The sequence below is a fragment of the Pseudopodoces humilis genome, chromosome 23 (genome assembly GCF_049639895.1).
Source record: "Pseudopodoces humilis isolate 2021_Gansu_Grassland_sample_001 chromosome 23, ASM4963989v1, whole genome shotgun sequence".
In the NCBI taxonomy this organism is placed as follows: Eukaryota; Metazoa; Chordata; class Aves; order Passeriformes; family Paridae; genus Pseudopodoces; species Pseudopodoces humilis.
In genome coordinates this window covers 265,337-286,648 of record NC_142222.1, presented here as the reverse complement: position 1 = coordinate 286,648, position 21,312 = coordinate 265,337, and the positions used below count along the sequence as shown (strand labels likewise).

The 21,312-nt window shown below is 46.5% G+C and overlaps 1 protein-coding gene across 2 annotated transcripts; it reads left to right on the top strand.

Moving 5' to 3' along the window:
- Positions 1 to 513: 513 nt before the first annotated feature.
- Positions 514 to 20,902, top strand: WSCD1 (WSC domain sialate O sulfotransferase 1). 2 transcript variants are annotated; one of them, XM_088066347.1, is made up of 10 exons: positions 514 to 1,289; positions 1,922 to 1,966; positions 7,994 to 8,686; positions 11,467 to 11,581; positions 12,068 to 12,252; positions 14,832 to 14,953; positions 16,936 to 17,101; positions 17,601 to 17,765; positions 18,454 to 18,654; positions 19,694 to 20,902. In XM_088066347.1, exons 3-10 carry the CDS (start codon positions 8,260 to 8,262, stop codon positions 20,044 to 20,046), a joined length of 1,734 nt encoding a protein of 577 aa, XP_087922473.1. In that variant the 5' UTR covers positions 514 to 1,289; positions 1,922 to 1,966; positions 7,994 to 8,259; the 3' UTR covers positions 20,047 to 20,902. The 2 variants fall into 2 exon arrangements, with proteins under 2 accessions (XP_087922473.1, XP_087922474.1); XM_088066348.1 differs by lacking the exon at positions 1,922 to 1,966.
- Positions 20,903 to 21,312: the final 410 nt, after the last annotated feature.

The following is a 21,312-nucleotide window of genomic DNA, read 5'->3' as shown; positions in this document are numbered from 1 at the left end:
CAGGTTCCTCTTCTCCAATGTCACATGAAGATGGGAAAGCCAAGTGTCATTTAAGTAGTGTCAGCATCCCACTGTGGGTTCAGACCCCACTCACGGGGCACTCTGCTTGGAGAGATACTCGCACCTGCATCACTCAAGTCCATGGGACTGGCTAGAGCATGAAGCACTGTACAGCATACAGAGAGGAAATGGGATCAGCCCCCACGTGGCATCCCAATTCCCTCTTTCCTCCCACAATTCAAGAAATCCCCTGAGTACTGTTTTCTCACAGCCAGGCAGGTGTTGGGTGTGATGTTTCTGATCCACACTGGCACACAGAGAAACCAAAGGTTGGTTCCATAACCACATTCTGTTTTGACTCCATGAGATGGATCTCCACAGGTTTCATTAATTACATGTAGACCATAGGGTATTTCAAAACCCTAGGCAGGGGTGCAGCCAGCCCCCATTTGAATGCAGATGCTTTAAGAATAATTATAAATTGCTCAATCTCCATGTGAAGCAGCAGCAGAACAGACCTGGAACATGCAGGAAAGGCGGCAGCACAGGCAGTCCTGAGGACACCAGCCTTTTAGCTCTCACATTTATAAATAAATTATTTCCAGCCACCTGTGCCCAGAATAACAATTTTCTGCCTGAAGTCTCCAAGCTGGTGCCGGGGCGCCGTCAGGGACTTGCTTTCCCGGTACCCTCTCGACCTGTTGGGAAGGGATCCGGGTCTCCAGAGGGGCAGATCTGAAGGGATGTGCCCCTAGTGGGAAGAGGCACGAGAAACAAACACGGAGCATCCGTTCAGCTGATCGAATTAGGGCTTCTCGCTGCTGCTGCCGCCACTCAGCTCTCTGCCGATGCAGCCATCCGTGCGTTTGGACAAACACCCAAGCAGAGGGAATGGGTAGGTCTGGAAACCTCGGCAGCTGCAGAAGGCTGCAGAGCTCTGCTGTGAAGCAGCCTTAGAGGAGAGGCTACTTCCTCGGGCAGGGGAGCGTTATGAAACACGAGCGCACTGGCTGTGCTTGAGGATTCTGGCAGCGCAGCGCGGAGGCTGCTTCCATCCTGCCTGTTGGAGCAGGAGGCCATGGAGCGGCTCCCTCCCGCCAGCTCCCGCAGGGCGCAGGACCCCGGCGCCCCGGCCCGGTGAGCCGCAGGGAGCCCGGAGAGCCGCAGGGAGCCCGGAGAGCCGCAGGGAGCCCGGAGAGCCGCAGGGAGCCCGGAGAGCCGCAGGGAGCCCGGAGAGCCGCAGGGAGCCCGGAGAGCCGCAGGGAGCCCTCGAGGGACCGGCGGCAGCGGTGAGCGGGGCTGTGCTGTTCGGGGCTGTGCTGGTCGGGGCTGTGCTGTGCGGGGGTGGGCTGTTCGGGGCTGTGCTGTTCTGGGCTGTGCGGTTCGGGGCTGTGCGGTTCGGGGCTGTGCGGTTCGGGGCTGTGCTGTTCGGTGCTGTGCTGTTCGGGGTTGTGCTGTTCGGGGCTGTGCTGTTCGGTGCTGTGCTGTTCGGGGCTGTGCTGTTCGGTGCTGTGCTGTTCGGTGCTGTGCTGTTCGGGGCTGTGCGGTTCGGGGCTGTGCTGTTCGGTGCTGTGCTGATCGGTGCTGTGCTGTTCGGGGTTGGGCAGTTCGGGGCTGTGCGGTTCGGAGCTGTGCGGTTCGGGGTTGTGCTGTTCGGTGCTGTGCTGTTCGGGGCTGTGCTGTTCGGGGCTGTGCTGTTCGGGGCTGTGCTGTTCGGTGCTGTGCTGTTCGGGGGCAGCGGGAGGGAGCAGAGCGCCGCAGCCCCGGGCACGGCACCGAGCGGTGCTCGCAGGATTTCGGCTCTGCGCGCTGGAAGCGGGAGGCAGCAGAAGGATTAGTAGGGAAGGGCAGAGGGAGAAGGATTTATCAGCTTTTCAGATATGCATTACGGCCTTTTGTAATATTTCACTGGATTGTACAGGACTTTGCCTGGCTACAGCAGGGGTTCCTCAGCCACAAAAGAAAGGTGAGGTTTTTCCTCTTTTTCTTACACCGTTCGCTATCTGCCTCTGCAAGCCGTGTGCCGGCTGGCCTGGGCACGAGCAGTAACCGGACAACTTTTTGTAGAGGCGGAGGTATCAGCATTCATTGCAGTCTCAATGACTGTTTGTTTTACTGAATTAATCCACAGCATCTAAGTAAAGGGGCTTTAGCGGCATTATTTACAAAGTCTGCAGGTTGCTCTCGAGATGCCCTTCCCCAAGCATCCACGGAACATTATACTTGAAAAGTCAGCAGTGGATACTGCAAATGTGTTTGTGTCACAGCCTAGCGAGGCAGGCTGGAATGCTCAGCTTCTCCCATCAGTTTCTCAGTGCTGAGCTCTGATGGGAGCTCAGTGCTCCCATCAGCATCACTGTGCTGAACAAATAGACTATAATACTTAGTAGGTGACTTGCAGGAATTCAGATATTGAAGGGTTTATGAAAGATGCTTTTAAAACACCTGTGATTTAGTTACAGTTATTTTATAATACAGAGTGTTATTTTAATTCTAATAGATTTCCTTGCACACAGGAAAAGATCTCATCTGTAGTTTCTGTGGGCTAAGGCAAACATAAATACATGGTACATTTGTTACAACATTCTTGTACAAAACTTCAGCCACAGACCACATAGGGACTTTTGGAAACTGCAGATAGAGCATTGCTGGGTGCTTGAACTCTTGATATCTAAGAACGTACATCATGCATGAATGTTTTATTGTCAATAAAATGCCTTTGAGATTCAGTAATAGTTTGCTGAAAGGTTTCAGTTTATCAGAGAATGGTGACAGCAGACTGTATGTTACCTCGGGAGCACACATCCCTCTGTTTACAGAATGCACACACATAGATGCAGATGCACATGTACACCTTGGGTATGCGTATTTCTGCATGCATCTCTTCCATCCTGGCATGGAATCAGTCCTGCTGATTGCTGCATTATGACTTGAGCTAGGTAAAAAGTGAGGGATTAATGGAGAAATACCATGGTATGATCTCTTCTCAAGCTGTGCCTGAGCACTTTCCAAGTCAGCACTCATAATAAGCCTTGCTGGACCATCTGCCTCCCACAGGCTCCTCTGCAACCCTCACCTCAGGCTCACCAACAACATTATTGTCTGGATTTACACCTATCTATGCTAAAAAATTGGTTTTAAAAAGTTGAATATCTGGTGAAAGAGCTGCTGGGACAGGATTTGCACAAGTTAGTGCTGACTTCTCCAGCCTCAGGCTGCAGCTCTGCTCTGTGACATTGCCTTTCCCTTCCAAAGCTGAATTATCTGTCACAGTAAAATGCCTCCTGTACTGAATAAACAGGGTATTATATGTATATTAAATCTGTGTTACTTTCAACTTGATTTGACCAGTTTATGGACTACAGAGTTTCTCTCCATCTTTCTGCTGACTCCACAGAAATATTTTTTCTTATTTATCACAGTTCAGTGTTATTTAATGGTTTTAACACAATCTCTCCATCAAAGATAACTTTGCAATCTGATTACATCTTGTAGGAAGCCCATGCGTAGCAAGCAATGGTAAACTCACTGAAAAGTCCTTACAAGCTGCAATGCTTGTCACCACAGCATGTGGATAAATTTGGGTGCTTCTACCTAATTTCCAGGTTGTTGGCAGACCTAACAGGGAGACGTGTGGGGTCAGCACAGACATATCCTTTAGAAGGAAAACTTTTTAAGTTGTAAGAAGAGCTTGAAATTTCTCAGAATGATTTTATCTATTGGAATAAAGGGAACTGCATATAATTGACAGGGTCCCAACATCAAAACTGTGGCTTCTTAAGAGTTTTACTTCCTATGTGCATTCACATAATATGATATTTGTATTGACTTTCCAAAACACCCCGAGAAAATGGCATTGTGTATCCAAGGAAAAGGCTGCAAGACAGAATCTTTCAGCTGAAGCCTGACTGCATTTGTCCTCAAAGAAAGCTGACAAAAGAAAAGAGAGACATGGATTAGGGATGGATTTTTCTAAAAATAGTAATCATGAGTCAAATTCCCTTCAGTTTACAATAGGAAACATCATCTTGCTTCCTTGCCAACAACTCTGAATTTGTAAAATCCTGCTGGTCTTTAGACAAGGACTGACTCTTGATGACCTGCAACTGTCAATGCAGCACTGACCTGAGCTTCTGCACTGAGCACACATCAAGGGACGATCCTCAGTTAAGCAACTCCTCACCTGTGAGTCTGGGGCTGTTTTCAGTGTCTTCAGCCTTTACCAGCATTCCTGGCATCACTGAAAATATTCAGTCTTCCCTTAAAAATTTCGTAAATGCTCCTTCAGCTAGGAGAGTAGAATTGCCAAGAACTTTATAATGTTTCTTTTCTTTCTCTCTACAAATACATTAATGCAGCTGCCTAGTGTGACATCCTCTGTCACACTTTGCGAGTTCATTTTGGAAGCAAGGTAATGACCTGCTTTTCCTTGTAGCAACTTTTTTGGTGGCAGGGGATCCTTTCCCTGCTGAAGTCCCAGCACCCTGTAGATCTGTGCTTTCACTCACCATGCTCAAAGCTGATACTTTCCAGTGATTATTATTGCCCTTTTTTCAGTGCAGTGTTAACCCTTTCATCGCACTCTTCACCTAGCGGTCTCCTCTGCCATTTAACAGTTCTCACTGCCCATCAATTATCCGTCATTGTCCTTTCAATTAGAATTTCATGATTTTACTAACAACTTCCAATTCATATGGTCCTAAGCTCCCTTTGGCTGTGAGAACTAATAAACAAGGATAGAAGACTTGTCTTCTTCCATTTTGCTTCATTCATTTTAGGAGAAACATGCATGAAAAAGACAAATGCCATGTTTTCTGTTACTAGATACTAGTTCTTTCCTCCTTGGTCTTTCCTTTTAAATATCATCATGAGAAGTGATATACTTCAACTCTTTTAGGCATACTTTGATGATATTGCAATATGCAGTTTATGGAAAAATCAAATGACAGTTTTTATGTCAGCAGCACTTTGCTATTTCCCTACTAAAAAGCAACACTTAATTTTTGAGTTGAACATTTGTAGCAGTGGTCGTGGGCAGAGAGTCTGCTTATTTATTTGGTTGGGTTTTACTACAATATACTGTCATGGCAACTGCTGTAAGGGCCAGTGCATCTGGAAGTAATTCGGACACATCATGTTGAATGCAGCAAAATTGCCTTGTACCATTTGAACTTTTTCAACCACTGGGCAAGGGAAAAGTTACCTCTTTGAGACTCCAAAGCAGCTTCTCCTTACTAAACCAACAAATATGTGGCAGAGCACTAGGAGCAATACCAATAATTTCTTGATGTTTGGATGCTGCACAGTTAAATTAGGTCCAATACCTTGGGTGTTTTCTCCAGTTCTGCTGATGCACAGCAAGTTTTCCATCCTGCTCTCGTGGAGGCAGAACATTATGCCCTGTCCAGGTGCTGTTTGGGAAGGCATTGGCCAGACTAGTCTCCCTTGGCTCCAGGAGGCATTGCCACATGCTGCCCAGGCAAGTGCCAGATCCTCTCATCCTGGTGATGATGCGGCCCCCAACTGTTCCACTTTACATCACTGCAAGCATGGAGAAACTCCACCAAAATCCACTGACCAAGCACACAAGTGGCATTAGAAGGGACTAAATTGGGCCAGTAATGAAATTTCAAGCATAACATGCCTGACCTTTGCTACATGGTCTTGATGACCCTTCTCCAGCCAAGATGTGGGCACTGCTTGATAAGCCAGAAAGCTCCAGCTGCCCCAGCACAGCCTCTTCAACACAGCAACTGGGACTCATCTGAGAACTTGGCCTTGAAGCATCTCTCTTAGTAAATAAACCAAAAGAGCTATGAAATCCTGAATTACAGCTGGTCAGAAATGATTGCAAATCTGATAGATTTATCTAGCCTTATCTTGGTGCTAGCCGGGAGAGGAAATCTTAAACCTTTGAGCTTGTGTGTGACTGCAGCCATTGCCATCTCACCACTGAGGGTTCTCAGCAGCTTCTCTGGACAGGGTTGCCTCAGGTAGTGTGGAGTGCCCAGCCCCAAGGTGTGTGGGCACCTGCCCTGCTGACCCAGCCTCACCTCGAGGTACCGCACAGAGCATGGGCATCCCCAGTCCAAATCTCAGGTGGCTGATACCTGCACACTGATTGCTTTCAGATCACACATTCTCCACTGGGGACAGCTCAAGTGTACAGCAGCTGCATGGCAGGAACAACTAGTGAATGAAATCCTACCTATGCTCATAGACAGTATATCTTCAGATGAATTAGTGCAGTAACAACCTGCACTAAGGATCTAATTATGGCTAATTTTCCATTCATTTGTATCAGTACTTCTGACCCTTTTACTGCAATTCTTGAGCATTCACAACAGTGATCAGAGATTTTCAATGATTTAACTCTAAGGGTCAGCTCTTTAGCTGGTGTAAATCAATGCATTTTCTTCGGCTTTGGAGCAAAGGAGGTGTGTAACTTCTACTGTGGAGAGAGCAGTCGGAATTCACTGAAGATGCTACAGCCTGGCAGTGCTTTGCACCTGTTTGTGCTCACCAGCCCTTGGAGAAAGAATCAGTACATTGAATACTTCTGGATATTATTATATTTGGATATATTATTATTTGGATATTATTTTGGATATTACTCAGTCCTCTACAATTAAAATCAGCATGCATGTACTTTAAAAGAAAATACCATTAACGAAAGTACCCAAATCAGGTCTTCAAGATCACCTGAATTGTAAAATTAGAGACAGAGACTTCTGGCTTGTGACAGCCTCATTTAGGAATTGAGGCTAAAAGGTCACACAAAAGGAATTTTGCCTCAACTGTCAAAAAATTCAGCTGAGCCTTAATTTATTTTTTTCCTAGAAGTTTTGGATCTTTGGATCTTTGGTTTGATTGCTATTTAAGACAGAAAGAATTTGCACAATCTAATGAAAAAGGTAATGGGTGGAGACTTAATTGGTAACATTTATTTAATAAAGCAGCATAACTGAACATCCACAAAACTTTCGATCAGCTACTGAAACGAGAAACAGTGAGCAGATGTTCATTGCCAGGACTGCAGATTTCAGGAGTGTGCCCCAAATGCAAGCTAAGCAAAAGCCATAATATTTTCTTTTCTAGAAAACACTGCATCTTTTCTCAGTACTTGTCTGGCTCCACAGAGAAAGGATAGACTGGGAAAACAGGAACTTATGGGGACATGCCAGCTTTTATTTGCCATGGGAGGTTAAAGGTTCCCTAGAGCACAAAGGAGCTTTTCTTGCCCAGACAATCCCATCGTGGTACACATCAGCACAACTAAAGTTGCAAAGCTCAGCAGCAGTCAAGAGAGATCTGCTGAACTTGAGCTGAAATTTTTTCAAACATTCACTAGTTTTTCTTCACATGCATCTCCACATCAATAGCTGGCAATATGCATCCACTAAAAAAATATAGCAGGATCTCTGGTTTCTGTTAAAGCAACACACATAGAATCTCCAAATATCCTTCCAGCATAAAGCCCAACTTCTTTGTGCTGCACAGAGATTAATAATTATTATCTTATCTATTGTGAGTTGATGCAATTTCTTTTTTCCTCCCACACATCCACACGTCTGTTTCCTTCTGATCTGCATTTGTAGCTGAGCTACTGTTTAGCTGAAAGGAAGGAATTTGGTAATACCTCCCTAAAAGGATGCCTGTTCATCCAGTGACAAAGGATGGAGATGTTGGCTATTGACAAACTAAAATAAAGAACTTATTTTCCAAATATCCCAAGAGAAATAACCTCATCATTAAGGTATTTCTTGGGCATTCCAAGCTAAAAGTAAGAAATGAAAAAAGTCCAAAGATCTGAAACTCGCTTGAGCTCAATCAATCAATCTCATTGGACTATAGTTCTTACCATGCATAATTATAAACAACAGATGGAGAAATGCTCAGATAAAGCCAAAAGGGGTGGGTGGGGGAAAGTCACCCTGATGGTGGATGTTTTCAATTTGGACGTGAACCAGCCTTACACCCCTTGGTCTTTCAGGTTTCAGCATCAGCTCTTGGCAGCTCGGCAGGGCACAATGAAGGCATCACCCCAGGAGCCCACGGAGCCCCTGGGCCAGCTAGGCGCCTGAGGCTGGCAGCAGTGCCACACCAGGCTTCTTCCATGCTGCAGCTGGCTGGGAAGAAGCTTTTCATCAGGAGAAGGCACCAAAGTGATGGCCTGAACTTATGGGAGGAATGAGTGTCTGGCCAGACGGACATTTGGGGGCCCACTGGGAAGTGTGAAGGGCCAGTTTCAGTAAGGGCATGGCCAAAGCTTTCTTCAGGCTACAGAAGTTTCTCCGCCGGACCCAGTTTCTGCTCTTCTTCCTCACAGCAGCTTACCTGATGGCTGGCAGCCTCTTGCTACTGCAGCGGACACGCTTGGTTATCCAGCAAGGTTCGCGTGGGACCCCCACTAACCAGGCCCTGCCGGTGCTGGAGGAGATGAGCAGGGTTGGGATCATAGAGCCCAGGACCCTGCAGAGCCCCCGCCCTGGCCTCAGACTGCTGGTGGGCATGGATGCGCTGCAGGAGCCAGCTCTGGACCAGCAGCACAGCCCGCACTGGCTCTTGTCTCGTAACTCAGAGCTCAGGCAGCTGAGGAGAAGATGGTTTCACAGGCTCACCAGCGAGCAGGAGCCCCTGCAGACAGCAGGATTTAAAGCAATGAAGCACACTGCTGAACACAAAGGTAAGGGATGGACCCTACCCGTTTCCTGGCACACACATAGACCATGCTTTGCTGATCCCAAGCAGACACAGGTGAGCATCACATGCCCCTGCTGTCTGCCTTCCTCCTTGCTCATCACCACTTTCAGAACAGTTCTTAGGCATATGCATAGGCCAAAGTACAAAGGATCTATGCTGGGTGGCTGCTGTACCCTCACTGCAGCAGCAAATTGTGAGTTTGCAATCTCTGATGGTTTGCCTTTTAGAAGAACTAGTTGTTCTTGGAGGTGTTTCACTGATAATAAAACAGGAATGGGATCTGGATGACTAGACACCACATTTCAGAACTGCTTTTTGTTTGAATAAATTTTCCCAAACAAAAGGGCACAAAATCCCACAAAATGGGTTCCACATCATGCTGCTTTCTGAGGGAATTGTCAGAAATGGGAATGAGAAGGCGATAGTGGTAGGAGATGAGTCATACAGTGTGAGTCAGGCAAACTGAACCTCTGGAGTTACCTGAAGCTCCAAGCTGCTCCATGGATGTTGCGGGTTTTGCTGGCAGAGGACAGACTAAGAGCTGCTCAGCCAGGGCATTGCTGAGGTTCTAACTGCTGATGAGAGGGGCCAGAAGGACTATTTATTTGTACATCTCACCATCTTGAACTGTAGATTCAAATATGCATCATTTGAATATCTGATTGAACATGACAGCACATTATTAATAACAATATTGTTAACAAGCATTGGAATGCCTTTGAAGGTAATTAATTAAAACTTAACTACCTATGCAGAGTATGTTATCTTCTCCAATTCACTTCTAGTAAACTTAGAGGCTTGTTATTTCATTATGGATCCCTTTTAAGACCTAATGAACTCCTCTGTGCTTATAATGCTTAATAAAGTTTCAGTGATGCCCTGTGGTTCCTGCTTAGTAGAGCAGCATTGCCTGACCATAGAGACTGGGCTCGTGCACACCTCATGGGTGCCATTCTAATAAGGCCATGGCTCCGAGGCAGTACAGCTCTGCCCCTCCTTGCCCAGGGGCTGCTAGCCAGCCCTTCAAAGGCTTCCTCAGGCAGACCTTTAACCCAAGCCACACGCAATGGCATGGCCCCAGCCTGTGAGCCTCCCAGCTCACTTTGCCTCACTCTGTCTCCACCCAGGAGCACGTGGTCCTCGGTGAGAAAATCCAAGTCCTTTTTTTCTGCAGGCCAGGCTATCTCACCTGCTGACACTGCAAGTGGCTCAGGGTAGGGACCACACTTTTCCTGACAGAGACACTGGCCAATACTGTTAATACAACAGTGAATGTTTTCTATTCTGATTGCTCCCAGTGGATGGAATTTCCAGTTACCCTGGCCTGGTTCTGCCATTGAACAGGATGCAGAGGTGACAAGGACTGTATGGCTGACATGATATGACATGCCACTGTGAGACCGTGAAATCTCCGTGACTCATTCATAGGAGGATGTGAATGAGAAATTGCTGCCAGGCTGGCGGTGGCTTGCGAGGGACACAGGGAGGAGGGCAGACAGTGGCTGGCCTGCCCAGGACCCCTACTCAGGCTCTTTGGCCCCACATCCTCAGTTTTCTGCTGCTACAGAATTGAAGTACCCAAATCAAAAGTCTCCCATAAAATGTGGAGCATATTTGTTGTAGGTGCCTGACTCCTACATCATTAATGGTGTGCATTCACAGCTAGTGAATTTTCTAATTACATGTTGGCAAATTATCTTGTGCAGGTCTTTGAATCTACTGTTGTGTTTGTAATATTTAAATGTTTGATTTATTATTCCTGGCTCAAAAATCTCTGATGGAGTAACTCAAACTTCCTTTTTCTTGTGTATTAGTTAATATAAGGTTTTTTAGTTTCATTTTTCACCATATATTCTTTTCCTATCCACAGCTTACATTATTTAGTTTCCCTGTGTTATCATCTCAATGTTGCTATTTCTAAAATCAAATTTCTTTTTTTCCTTCATATGTTGATGATAAAATGTATTTATAGACACATAATTGCTGTATAATAGTAGGACTCCACATCATTGTTCCAATTGTATATTAAATAATGGGCTGGATTTTTACAGTATTTTGTTCATGACAACAAAAATTAGCCTGAGCACTGAATGCAGTCTAAAAGAAATATTTATCTTTCCTATGCTAAGTAAAGCAAGACATATTTGAAGAGATTCCTTTGCACCAGAGAGGAGATAGCTCAGTGCGATAGCTGCATTGTGCTGCCTAGTTTAAAGTGAATTTATCTTTCCATTACAGCTTTAATGTAACTCTCTATATCCAAAGAAAATTGATTTTCTTAATATTTCTCTTGCACCATCTCATTATCAGCTAGAGATTTTAAAGAACACTTGGGAGAAATCCAACAAGATTTCTGGAAGTTTTTAGCATTTTGAAGGCTACATTCTGCTGTACTTTAGAGAAGTGCCATGTTCTGTCACCCAAAGGAGGGACCTGAGCACACAGCAGCTGCATGCAGGTGCTGCAGTCCTGTGTGGGTCACAGAGCCTGGCTAAGCAATGTCAGGTCTCCTGAAAGAAACCTGGGGAAGGGAAAGTCTTGTTTCCTTTTTGCCCGTTTCCATGGGACAGTGGCACTGTGGCACTGACCCCTTACCAAGGTTCAGTAGCAATGGAGAGTTCTGCAGAGGGTGTGGGACCCCAGACAGGTTGGACTTGGCCAAACGCAGCCCTGCTCTCAGCATGAAGCATTGGATAAGCCTGGGATGGGGTTTTCCCTTCCATCCCATATGCATTGCCTAACCCTGGTCTTGCATGCACACAGGCACCTACATGGGCTGCTTCACTCACGATTCGAGGGAGAGGACGCTGAAGGGAGCTGTTTTTTATGACTTAAGAAAAATGACAGTAGCTCACTGTCAGGAAGCTTGTGCTGAGAGGTGAGTGGTATTTTTTCACTACAAGTTTTCTCTCTTTTTTGACAATAAGTGGAACTGAATTTGAGATGGGAAAAGCATTCCTATGTTAAACATACAGCATCTATGAAAACAGTGATTATCTCATACCTTCAGGCACAGCATAGCTCTGCTTCTCTGCTTGAAGCAGACTGCTGCACTGCTGCCTATTCTCTATGGCACCATGGCTACTTACATTATATTCTCTATTGTCCTGGACAAAAATTACTTTTTGGTTAAATAGTCTTCGTAAGATATCCATCTTTTGATGGGTATTGGTGTCTAGCCTGTATCTTGCTGAGGGGCTGCCCCTGCTGCCGAGGCCACACTGTCTCCAGGACGGAGTCAGCTCCAGAGCAAAGCAGCAGGAGCTGTATGCAGGGACATGGGGACAGGTTCCTGCCTTCCTCAGGTACAAACTGGGGAGCAGATGGGCCCCTCAGTGACAGGGGCTGGTATTTCTCCTTGCAGGGCTTACAGCTACGCGGGGCTGGCATACGGAGCAGAGTGCTACTGTGGGAACATGCTGCCAGCTGCTGCCAGCAAGCCCGAGGAGTGCAACAGCGAGTGCAAGGGCGAGAAGGGCTCCGCGTGTGGAGGGGTGAACCGGCTCTCGGTCTACAGCGTGGAGCAGCTGCGGCCAGGAGCCAGGCGGAGTGAGTGTGACCGGACAGGGAGGCCGCGAAGGAGCGATGTCACAGCCAGGCTGAGCACAGGGGCTGTCCCTGCTTCTTGTCTGGCTCCGTTTGTCACCAGAGTTTGATACAGCAAAGGACAAAGGTGCCTGAAGGGCACAATGTCCATTTGCTACTGGTCTGGTCCCTGGCTTGTCCCCAGAATAGCAGTGCTGCTCCACCAGCCCAGAGCAGGACATGTGCCTGGCATGCTGCCTAGGGCTGCCACAGAGGAGGTTCCTGTCACCAGGGAGGAAACTCAGCACAGAGCAGAATGACTTCAACAGAAGCACAATTTCAGCTGAAAAAACCACTCCCTTTGGTATCTATTGATGGGCTACAAACCCATGTGTGTCTAAGAAATAGCCTTGTAAGAGATGCCCTGTAACAGGAGGGCAGAAAATCACTCAGATCAAGGCCACCCTACACTCAGATGATCCTAAACAAAGTAAGTGATCTGTGACTGTGAGGAATAAGTGGAGGACAGAAAGAGCCACATCAATCCCTTTCCTGAGAGAAAAGAGACCAGAGTTTGCTTTTCCATGGACTTCTGTTCCAGCAGCAGCTGGGAATTTTGTTCCATCTTTAGATGGCAACACATTATACCCATCATTCAGTTAGCTGCCATGGGGGACTCAATGGATAAAACTTTAGGCAAACACAAAGCACGTAACAGAGCTAAACAGCATATCACTCTTTGCAATTGGCAAGCTCAGAAAACGTTATGGATGTTCTTTGCGGAGAAGAAACACCAAGACCTTAGGTTGTGCCAGTATTGGTGGTATTTCATTTCTTCTTAAATACAAGTCAAGGTTTGTACAATAATCCAACCAGCTACATATAAATTATATATCAAAGGTATATAGACCTGAATTGCCACTGTCAGGCTGACAGGCATGTTGGCAGGTTTCCCAGGACATACATCACTCTTTCAACCTCCAGTGTTAAGTATATAAACCTATTCCTCAGGAAAAGACAGCATTTATTTATTTTTTTTAAGTATTAATGAATTACTCCTCAAATTAGCCTAACCTGAAGCTAGACATGTGATTTTCTTGCCCTTAGTAATACCTGATTGTTGTCTGTTTAAAGAATCCCCCTGACACAAGGCAGTTGCAGGGCCAGCAGAAGTATTAATCACAATGAACAAGTACGTTAGAAAGTGACGGAGACTGTAAAGGCCCGCATGATTTATGCTGTGTACCATAGAGCACAGACCTCATGTAAGTCTTTTACACAGAGCAGATTCAGTGGCATCTCCACTTAAACCCTCCCAGACAGGGTTTGTTGTCTCCCATCTCTCTCCCTGAACACCCCGACTCAAGCCCCCGTGTCACGGGAAGGAGGCCCGGAGGGTGCAGCTGTGGTGGCCAGGGGTGGCTGTGGCAGAGTCCTGCGTGCCTCAGTTTTCCCCCGAAAGAGAGTGGGCAGAGCACACAGAGCCAGTTGTGTCCAGTGCAATCCATGGGTCCTCCATGGAGCATCCTGCTCCCTCCCAATGCTGGTGCAGGCAGGTCAAGCTTTCTTCCTGACACTGAGAAAACTCTAAACATGTTTGTAAACGTTTTGTTCCAGGAATTAAATATCAGTGTGAGATTTAGTAGAAGACCTTTCAAGAACATTCTGAGAAGTACAAACTTTATTCATTGGGGCCATGCTCAAGGGAGCTGGTCCTAGATAGACTCCTGTTCCTTTCAGCTTGGGGTGGAGTTATTTTATTTTATTTTCACATCACCTGAGTCATCCCAGAGATCCAGCTCTGCTTCTAGTAAATGGTTTGAATAGTTATAAGAACAAACTGTAAGCAGCTTCTCCTTAGATTGCTCTAGGCTTTTGCTAGAGAGTCAGGGCTTTTCTGCCAATAAATTCATGCAGAACTAATTCTTTTTTTTTCTTAACTGCACCACGTCTCTCCTGTCATTCAACTCACTTCCCATATCAATTCTGACAATACGGTTCACTAGTGCCAAGCTCTGTGGTGTTTCTGCAGAAGCAGGTGAAATCCGAGGCTGGTGCTGAAGACACAATGAAAGTTGATCTCCCTGAGCAGCTGACAAAAGACCGGTTTAGAGTCTGAAAGGCTGCAGCAAACTCCCTTGGCCTGAAAAGGCATGGGAGCAGAGGGGCAGCTGAAGAGGAAGGTGGGTTCGATGAGGGGGTTTTCAGGAGTCATTTACATTCCTTTCCTTTTCTGATGCAGGAGCTTTGTAGATTTTTATATGGGACTTTTAACTCATTGAGGGGAAAGTAGGTCTTCAGAGGAAACTGGGACCCGCAAACAATAGCAATGCCCTTCGCTGGTGAAATTTAACTCAAACTCGGTGCTGCAGCGCTGTTTCCCGTGGTTTGTACAAAGATAAAGGCATGTGCTCCTTTCAATACCACACCATTTGAAACACGTTTTTCTAGTGTATATTGTAGTTTCTGTTATTTCTGCAGTCTTTGTAATACAAAATTTATTTTATTATTTTTGGCTTCTGAACCTAATATTATTCTTTGTGAAAGAGGCAGGATACTATGGACATCGTTTTCTAAGATAAACTTATTTCATAACCCTGCAGGGAGGAATGTTATCTATCGAGGATGTTTTAGAGCTCCAGAAAATTTAACAGACACCTTTCCCGCCTCTTTGATACAGCCCAATTTGACGGTGGAGACGTGCTCTGAATTTTGCTCCAAGAAAGTAAGAACAGTTCTCATTTCACATCCTTTCTTTTATTGTTATTTTAAATTCTAACCTGCTGAGGGAAGGGCAGAGATTAGTGCCTTAGAGCTTGAATTTGTAAATGAGTTTCTAAAGGAAAAAACTCAACAGGGTAAATACCCAGTGATGCATCTGGTCCAACTGCTGGAGTGGAAATGGCGGGAGGGAAAGTCATCAGAGTGGTGCCACTAGACATGAGACACAGGCAAGCTGCTCTAAGTGATGAGTATCGACCAGGACGAAATCAATACCGTTTCCGTTTCCAATCAAGCCCTGAGCCACATCTGACCCCAGGGGAGGTGGCTGCAGCTCATGGTGATACATGCTGCCAGAGGGTGGATGTGGCCTGGCAGCATCCAAAACGTGGCTCTAGTGCCCTCCAAGGGAGGTGGCATCACTCAGGAAGCCAAGCACAGGGCACGGGCAGGGCACCCTCTGCTTTTGTGGTTGTTGGTTCCCTCCCTGTCCTCCCCACTCTAATGGGGCTGGTGCTTTCTACACAGGGTTCACTGTATGGTCAGGTTTTGCCCACAACCACATTCAGCCTCACGCACTAAACTCAATGTTCAATTGCTTTTTGCAGCATCACAAAATTGATTAAAACAATTAAAAGCTGTTTGATTACAGTGTTTTGACCAGGACCCATGGCCCCAGTGCAATCTTCTCTCCCACAGAATAAGCAAATGGCTTCAAGTTACACAGGGGAGGTTTAGCTTGGATATTAGGAAAATTTTGAGATTTTCCCATGCAAAGCCCACTCCAGGTTTCTCTCCTTCCTCACTCATGTGCTGCCCAAACTGTGGGAAGGTTGTGCAGGTGAGGGTCAGCCTGTCCACCCAGCCTGCCCTGGGGACAGACACTGCACCACTGGCACCCTGCACTGATGACCTTCTAAAGATGCAGGAGTACAGAGAAGTTATCTTGTTGCCTCACAGAACCTCCAGCCGTCCAGAAAAGTTCATCACTTTCAGGAGCCACTTGGCATGAGGTACAAGGAACACTTTTATTCTAGGCTGTGTTTGAGGGCAGGGACACTTGCTAATTTCTCAAACTGAGAAACACGGCCTCATTGTAAAGGAAAAATTTCTGTTTGCAGGCAAACCCAGAACTGTTTTGACCTTGGATCAAATCTGTAAATAGTTTTTTGACAATGTCCTATCTCATTCGCTAAGTAAATGTAGGCTGTTGGGCACACACAGCACACATGTTGCATTCAACTCCTTATCAGAGGATGAGTGCAAGGGAAAGAGCAAGAGATAAGCTGCTCAGCAGTCCTGTCACATGCTCCCAGACTCCAAAAGACTTTTAAAAGACAAAAAGTGTTGGTATGGAATAAATGGACTGGAAGGTTCTGCACTCAAATACTCCCTGAGCTTCCTTCAGCCTTCTGCCTACCCACACAGCCCTGTGCCACCAAGAGAGCCCACGGAGGACTCTAAGGCAACCCAAATCTTTTTGGTAAACAGTAGAAAACCTGAATTTTAGGGCCAGTAAACAACCGCTAATTTTTTTGGCAAATATTTAGCACATTTCCCTCAAACTTGTTTTAATTCTTACCACTATTAGCCCAGCAGCTGGGGGTTCACTGCCCTTTCACTATACATCTTTGCAGCCTGTTACCCTTCCTGGGTAAGATTGGTACACCAAAACCTGAATTACTCTGCATCAAATCCATTAAAAAAGACTTCTTACAGACAAGAATTTTCCTTAGGAATTTATTCCTTGCAAACAACACTAACTACACCTTCCTCATGATTGCACACCTTAGTAGGTTTCTACTAGAAGCAAGGTAACACAAGTATAAAGAAGTAACAGAAAAGTAGCAGGAACTTTAGAATGACACTGCTTTGATCTTGACAGTGGCCTCATTAAGATTTAGTTTCTTTGCATGGCAGCAGCATTCCCTGCAGGCTGTTGATGCCATGGCATTCACACAGCGATCCGTTTCCCCTCTTTTGCAGGAGTTCCCGCTGGCAGTGATCCGAGGGCAGGAATGCTACTGTGGGTACCCCACCAGGCAGTTCTCGCTGCACGAGGGCACGGACAGACCGCGCTGCAGTGGGACCCGCAACGCCAGCAGCGCTGCTGGAGGAGAGTACTGCCTGGTCTATCAGACACCTGTGCAAGGTACAAGCTCCAGCCTCGCTTGGCCAGGGCCACTGCTGCTGTGAACAGCCGCTGTGCCCCGTCTGCAGTGGGTAAAAGTGATCTCATTTACAGCAGTCTGAGCCACAGAAGTGGGTATCACCATACAGGCAGGAATTTAGGAAACAGGTTTTCTCTAAATTCCCCCCTTGCAATCATGCTCGTGAAGATGCATCTTTCCATTCTCTCATTACCCAACACCTTTTAAGACAACTTGCTGGCAAGTACAATGGTTTGTTGCAGCTTTATCAAAAAAGCATTGCCTTACACAAAACCAGCAGAAACCTCTTTGAGGATAATCTCTTTGACCTCATACAGCTGAATTAATTTTAGGAAGTAGCTGACTCACAACCAGACCAGATTGATACCCTATATTTCTAAAAGAGAGAAGGAAGAAGCAATAAACTCTGTAATCAAGAGCTGTCATTGGAATGACTAAAAAGCCACAATGGTAACAATGAATTATCTTCTCCACTCACAGACACCCGCTGCACGGACAGGAAATTCTTAACCACAAAATCCAAAGTATTTGTTGCTTTGTCAAGCTTTCCTGGGGCTGGGAATACGTGGGCACGCCATCTGATAGAGCATGCCACAGGATACTACACAGGAAGTTATTACTTTGATGGAGCCCTCTACAACAAAGGTACTGGGGCCCAAGAGATGGGACACAGGCAGCCCTTCCAAAGCACAGAGCTTTACTTAATGCTCTGTCATCCTTCTGCTTGAGCCAGCAATGGCTGTCACTGTCAGCATGTTTGGTACAATTTAAACACGCCTGGACCAAGCAGCTTCCCGCAGTGCAGATGGCAGCAGGGACAGCTCCCGCAGCACGTTGCTGTGACAGAGCAGCTGCCCTCACAAACAGCCAGCCTCTCCATCTGCAAATGTGCACACTTGCCTGCACTAGTGCCCTGTGCACACACACATGTGCAGCTCCCACCTGACAGGCTGGTCCAAAAGACCAGTTACCTAAATGCTGTGGGTAAGACCTTTCAGTAAACACGTAGGTTAAATTTTCAAACGTTACTAATTGCTCTAGGAGAACAGTATCCTGAGGTGGCAGAGGCTCAGCAAGCACCATGCACTGGCCCTGTGAAAAGCTGCCTCATTGCAGTGCAGGGCTGAGGATGCCTCCCCCAGCAGATAAGGATAACAGCAGAGGGATAACCTGGCCGCCAGCACATACCCAGCCTGGTGGTTGGGGCTCCACCATGGTTTAGCTGACTGGTACTGTCACACCTACTTTACACCACTGTAGGGAATGATTTAGTGGGAAAAGGTACAGATACATAATCAGGCAAAAAAGCCAATAATGGTGTCTTGTAAAACAGGTTTTAAAGGAGAAAAAGACCACTGGAGAAGTAGAAGGACCATCTGTGTGAAAACACACGAAAGTGGCAAGACAGAGATTGAAATGTTCGACTCAGCGATCCTGTTGATAAGGAACCCATACAAATCACTGATGGCAGAGTTCAACAGAAAATATGCTGGGCATCTGGGCTATGCCACTGACCGCAACTGGAAGAGCAAAGGTGAGCATTTCCCCAACACAGGCTGGTTTGAAACCCATCTCCTCGGAGTGCTGGGAAGGGGGGACATGCTAGGACCTGAGTGAGCACTGCAAACAAATACAGTGGGACTTGAGTCCTGCTGCAGCTGAGATCAGTCCAAAAACCTCTGACACCTGCATGGTGGCAGTGGCTGTGGTCTTGCTGTATGTCCACCCCTAGAGGGGAGGGGAATGCAGCACCACTGCCACAGGCACACGGGAGCATCACTGCCACTGCACTGTTGGGCATAGAAAACAGGTCCACGTGCAACGCTCCTGTGCACAGCCCGTTTGCCAGGCTGAGGTGAAGAAAATTTGCCCCTGCAGCATGTAATAACTATGAGAAATCTAGTTTAAGATTTGGAGTATCCAATGGAGCATGACATTTCATGAAGGATATTTTACAGCACTGCACAGGTGTTACTGCACTCCAGAAAAATAAGGATAATAGCAATAAATGGACCTGAAATTCAGTGTCCCTTGAACACATGAAAAGACTTCAGAACCTGCCTGCCACACTTCATCTGTTTGACTGGCAAGCTGGCTGGTGATTGCAATTTCCCCACTGGATACACTGCTGCATTCAGACTGCAGCAGAAAAGCTGTTTGGCTTACATTTCTCCTTGTACATATTTTAGGCATTACAGCTGTGGCTTGGCAGAGGGCTGGGGGGAAGTGTCCTGTGTCACAGCACATTTCTTTCCCATGCTGATGCATCACCTTTCATCAGACACAACTCAAGACCTTTTCATCAAAAACTGACAAAATAGCCCCCAGAAAAAAGAAAAAGTCTGCTGGGAGTGGCTTTCCTATACAACTAACTGCAAATTGTTACATTCCAGCCACAAATGCTCTTTGTCCAGCCCAAAAGCTTTCACTAGGACTGTCTTGACTTCAGGTAATTAAATTATCAAAGATAGCAAATAGAGATCAAGGTATCATTAATGTCAAAGACAAAGGAAAATTGCTGTTGTACAGCATGGCTAACAGTGTCTCATTTTCCTGGTTTCTTGGTGATCCAGAGTGGCCAGATTTTGTGAACAGCTATGCCTCCTGGTGGGCCTCCCATGTCCTAGAGTGGCTGAAGTACGGGAAGCGTCTGCTCGTTGTCCATTATGAGGATCTGAAGCAGAGCCTCATCCCCAAGCTGAAGGAGATGGTGGAGTTTCTGAATGTGACAGTGACAGAGGACCGGCTGCTCTGTGTGGAGAACAACAGGGATGGGAATTTTAAGCGGTCCGGTGCTAAACAAAAGAATTTTGAGCCATTCACCCAGGAAATGAAAGATCTTATCAACAGATATATCCTGACAGTGGATGAAGCCCTAAGGGGAAGAAACTTCTCAGGGCTGCCCAGGGAGTATGTGCCAAGATGATATGCTGGTATCATGCTGCTGTGGTTAAAAATATTTTTTTTTCCTTAAAAAAGCAGAAAAAACCCAAACAAAAAATCCACAAACAAACAAGAAGAAAAGTGGAAAAAAAATAAAATAAAGACCTCTTTAGCAGTTATGGCAAAGATACTTGTGGAAGCTGCTGAGCAGTGCAGCAGTTAGGAATGCCTGGGTTTTGTCAATCCCCAAACAGCCCCAAACCTGGCTCCAGGGGCATGGAGGAGACTCCAGAGGGGTGGCAGAGAAGGGAGTGCCACCTTTGCTAGGGGTTCGGCACCGGTTTCTGCATCTCCATCTCTTCACCTGGAGAGTCACGATGGGTCTGGGGGGACACCAGGGCTAAATGTCACCATGGTCAGTGCTCTTGGTTCTAGAAATGGCCACAGAGAGGCCGGGCTGATGTCAGCGGGGAACACCTGGGGAACAGGAGCAAAAAGGGTGAACTCCGGCCCTCCCAGCCCCAGCAGGGGTAGGATTGCACCTCCTACCTCCTCCCTGAATCCCTGGAGGACCTCCGAGGCAGTCCAGCCTGAAAAATCACAGCTACTAAGAGCTGCCCTCTGGAGTTCCCTTCAGCAGACATGCAGGTTTGATTTTTAACTCCTGCAGTCACCTGAGGTTTGTTTGACCCTGCAGGGTGCAGTGGGGAGAGAACAGGGGCACATGGGGCTGGCAGGGCAGCTGGCCCCATGATCCCAGGCCACTGGGCAGTCTGGAGGTGGTTAAACCCTGGGGCCCAAGAGACTGCCCTGCTGCGAGATGCTTCTGTTCATGTGAAATAAAGGATTTCTTAAAAATTTGAGTGAAAATACTAATTTTAATAAAACAAGTTTATATAAAGGGAGCTGAACTTCCTCTGCCTGTGTATCATTGGTGTTTTAAAAACAATACAGGACATGGAGTACGCTGCAACCCAAGTCTCTCCCTGTTTACACCGCACACGTGGCTCATCTCTGTGCCACCTGCCTGGTATGGGGCTTGTTGTGGGGCTGTCATATGCCTGTCCCAATATTCAGTGCCTTCCCTGGCAGTAAGGCTCACAAGGTGTTATAAATGCAATGGCAAATTAGGGTTAATATAAAAAGCGATTTATTATAAAACAATTTCAATCACAAACAACAAGAGAAAAAACCACAATAAAATAAATCAGCGCAGCGCTGGGTGGACAGGGGTCTATACCCAGAGGTACAGATTTACCCAAATCCACAAAGGAGGGTAGACTGTCTGGGGTTTTTATAGGGATTTTGT